The 3,822-nt window shown below is 37.7% G+C and overlaps 1 protein-coding gene across 1 annotated transcript; it reads right to left on the bottom strand.

Moving 5' to 3' along the window:
• Positions 1-485: 485 nt before the first annotated feature.
• LOC142336899 (vesicle transport protein USE1-like) lies at positions 486-2,053 on the bottom strand. Its single transcript, XM_075385873.1, has 2 exons — positions 1,748-2,053; positions 486-1,274 (listed from the first exon to the last, which is right to left on the bottom strand). The coding sequence occupies exons 1-2, from the start codon at positions 1,962-1,964 to the stop codon at positions 523-525; spliced, it is 969 nt and encodes a 322-aa protein (XP_075241988.1). The 5' UTR covers positions 1,965-2,053; the 3' UTR covers positions 486-522.
• Positions 2,054-3,822: the final 1,769 nt, after the last annotated feature.

The raw sequence follows: 3,822 nt of genomic DNA, 5'->3' as shown, positions 1-3,822 counted from the left end.
TAATTTAGCCATCTTAACGAACACTTATTTTTAGTAATGAGCTTAAAGTACTGCAATTGTCATTCTTTGTTTGAATTCGAGTTGTTAAAAAACACAATGCGATCAATGGTAGTCTTTATTTTGGGGGAAGAGGCCGTGTGAGGGTGGAGTCGAGGGGGTTGGGGGTTTTTGCCCTTTAAATCATAATTTAAGTCTCCTTGGCGGTTTCGGTGAACCGCATACAGAGAGACTAGTAAGGCTCTTAGAGAACTGCAGATCAAATCAATACCCTCGCACTTTCCCAGTTTATCCCGTTTCTCAAGACAAAAGTTGGAGAAATTCGCAAAAGAGCAGAAAAAAACTGTCAGGCGAACCATTGGTAGAAAGAAAAATAGCGTTAAAAGGACAAAAAAAAACAAAATAATTGCTACAAACGTCGTTTAAGAAGGACGCACGTTACTTAAAGACATCGATCACCATATACTAATTTATATCTAATTGTAAAGTACCAATTAAACATATTACAATTATAATACAGATAAATTAAGTTATTTTGATAAGGAATACTACCCATATAAATACAAGACATACAATGCCCAAAAGCACAAACAACCACCACTGACACCCTAATGGTTTAGTGTTGGACACTCTTACAGTTTCAGTTTGCAGTTTGTCATAATTTTTAGCTGCAATTTCATTGGCTCTGCTCAGATTATCCTGATCACGTTTTATCAACTCGTTTGCAGTCAGGCTTGTCTGTTTCAAACTGCGTGCCAATTTTAACATATCATCAGCTATTTTTTCTTGTGCTGCATTATGACGCGATAAAATTGCTTCAACGGAGTCGTTAGTTACCGCATCTTCATCTTCATTGGTCGGCTTGGACTTTTTGTTACGCAATCTGGTAGCAGAATTATCGAACAGTTCATTTCGCATGTCTTTCAGGGGTTGCGCCGACGTTTTAGCGAGCAATTCTACGTGTCCGCTGGTAGAGGAACCCTTTTCTGATTTAGTAACTGATTTTGTACTATTTAAAAATTGAGCATTATTTTCTACTTTTTTGCTTTCGTTTTGGTTGATATGTTTCGGCTCTTCACTCAACACCTTGGGAGACTTTTGGAATGTGTTGTCGAATGTACTGTCCAAAACGTTATTCTCTGATATAGCTGCAGCAGAATGGGGTGCAGCTTCATTATTCAAGGACTGCTTCATAGTTTCTAAGTTGGTTTCCAATAGGCTGATTCTCCGTTTGTATTCGGTCAGATCTTCAACGCTGGGTTTGTCCACTGGGTTAGCTAAAGCCAACAAAACTATGAATAATCTTAGAATGAACTTTTTGTCTGTAAATCATTAATTATTTCCCCTTTTTTGTTAAGTCAATTCTTTTGTTCACTAGTTAACACGAGGGATATTTACTACTAATATACTTACTATAGGAACGTGACCTGGTCTCGTGATCAACCTGGAAACCCTTTTCAAGAGAACATTCGTTGAAAATATATGGCGCGCAACTTTTAATGAAGCCACTACCCTAGTCAATCGAAACTTGATATGGAACATACCAAAACATGATAAATCGTGCCAAGATCTTGACATGACACTTGCTATGAAGACATCAAGATATGTAGGAACTTTCGAGATCTTTGAATTGATATCGAGACACAAGATTTAGTGAAAATAACGCACACGAAATTAAGATGATCTCTGATACATTGATGTACAAAAATATGATATATTGATATCCTTCAAAGCTTCTCAAAAACGATACCTTGAAGCTTTTTGAGGAAATCTCTGAGACATGCAATGTACGTGTGTTGTCTCCAATCAGTGGCCACTTCTGCTGACCCATCCAGGGCTCTTTGTTCACATTTGTGCATCAGTCTGATTAGATTGATCTCCAGGGGCGACTTCAGGTGACGTACATCTGCAACTGTTGCAGTGTCTCCTTTCTGTCCGCCAGAGTGCTGGGATTTAGTCACAGCCATTTTTTGACTTGTTGTAGCTAGAGGAGTCAACTTCAACTTAGAAACAGTCTTTTCGAGGCATTTGTAAGCATCTGAAAGTAACAAAATCCTGCTCATAAAAACTACTGAATGAAAATTGGAAACCCTTGCTGCACGTCATTGTATTTAGAACAACTTGGTAATCAATCTTTCTGATCCCTATTTGAACTACGACTCCTCTTTGCGTTATGTCTCATATCTACCACCTTTCTCTACATAACAATGTATACCACAACACTCCCGCTAAAAATATCAGTGTGCATAGCAGCAATAAAAACAGTTACTTACGAAACCTAATCTCTAGGAAATATCAGGAAATATCAAGAACATTTCATGAAATATCAAGAACATTTCATTTGATGGCTAAGCTGAGAGCCATTGTCCATTAACTGAGCACGTACACCGCCAAAAACAATGAACAAATAAAATTGAAAACAAATTCGAGTTTTTCCCTGGTACTTGAAAAAATTCCACATCCGAAAAAATAGATAAAATTGTGAGTAAAATTGTAATCGAATCTCGTTGCGATAACCATATTCGCATAACTTGTCGACATAACTAGTTGGTGCCCAATTAATAATACAAAAAAAAAAATCAAACATACAGACGAAATCAGCTACACAGTGGCGTAAGTTATGCAACTGCCGTGATCGCAACGAGCTGATTAAAAAAGGTGATTACACCATTGCCTGTCAAATTTATTCCACAACTTCTCTTTGACCAGGAGTTTGATGAATTCTCGATGGCAATAACGAACGGTGAACACAAAGTAAACAGAAGTAAAAGTAAGCGGACATAAAAACAAGCCGAAAGTTACGTAATAGTTGTGTAATCTATCAGAAATAATACATTGTTAACCGTTACAACCAAAACTGCGCATAATATTATAGTGCATAATGTATTCCAATGCACCAAATAAACATAAATACTTGGCCATGACTCTCATCCGCAGTGGGATGTAATCCGGAAATCGCAAGCCGGTAATCGCGGCAAAGCCACGACGCGCGCGAAGCCGCGACACGCGCCCACCAGAGGCAAGATTCCGCTTGCTTTACCGCCACCATAACGACCATGTTATATGAAAAATCGCAATTAGCCTAATTGTTTTCCATGATGACTGAAACGCTATTAATGTCACTTTCGGATCAGTACCTCAAAGTGTGATAAGAAAGCCCCAAGCAAGTACACCGTTTTGTGTAGGAACATCCTTTGGGAGTGAGTCTTCTCTAAAAGTAGATTTTTCAATAAAAGTTGCTTGAGTTTTCGAATCCTGATTTTTCAATTATCTTTTTCTTATCTTACTCTTCAAAAGTTCTTTTCAATCTCCTTCTTTCTTAGCTTTAGCTCTTTTAAGTAGCGCTTTTCTTAAGTAGCTCTTTTAAGTTGCTCTCTCCTTTAATTCAGAGCCTCATTGAGGCTGATTCTCAACATGATCATGTTTCATTTGATCCAAGACCATCACAAATTCAGTTTGCAAGAGCAATCAGGTCAAATTTTCCAGCCGTCAAGATAAAGCAAATAAGAGAATGGAAAAACAATACCGATTTTTTTACTCAACCAGAGGACCTCACTTCAAGAGAATGCTTGATGATGTCATTAAACCTAAATCAGGCCTTTCCAAATGCAAAAGTGAATGCCAGGAATACACTTCCAGTTTATCGAGGCTGTCCAGCATATGAGCACAAGTTAGCAGAGGCCTCAAAAAAGATAAATAAGAATAAATTCTCAGCCTTAGCTAATAAATTCAAACCTCAAGCAATCACTGAGCTAACGCCATCAACTGAAAAAATTGCTGTTCTAGAAGCTGATGTTTTGAACAAAAACAAACAGTTCTTAACAA

The sequence above is a fragment of the Convolutriloba macropyga genome, chromosome 3 (assembly GCF_964194025.1).
Source record: "Convolutriloba macropyga chromosome 3, txConMacr16.3, whole genome shotgun sequence".
Taxonomy (NCBI): Eukaryota; Metazoa; Xenacoelomorpha; order Acoela; family Convolutidae; genus Convolutriloba; species Convolutriloba macropyga.
This window is presented reverse-complemented; position numbering and strand designations above follow the sequence as displayed.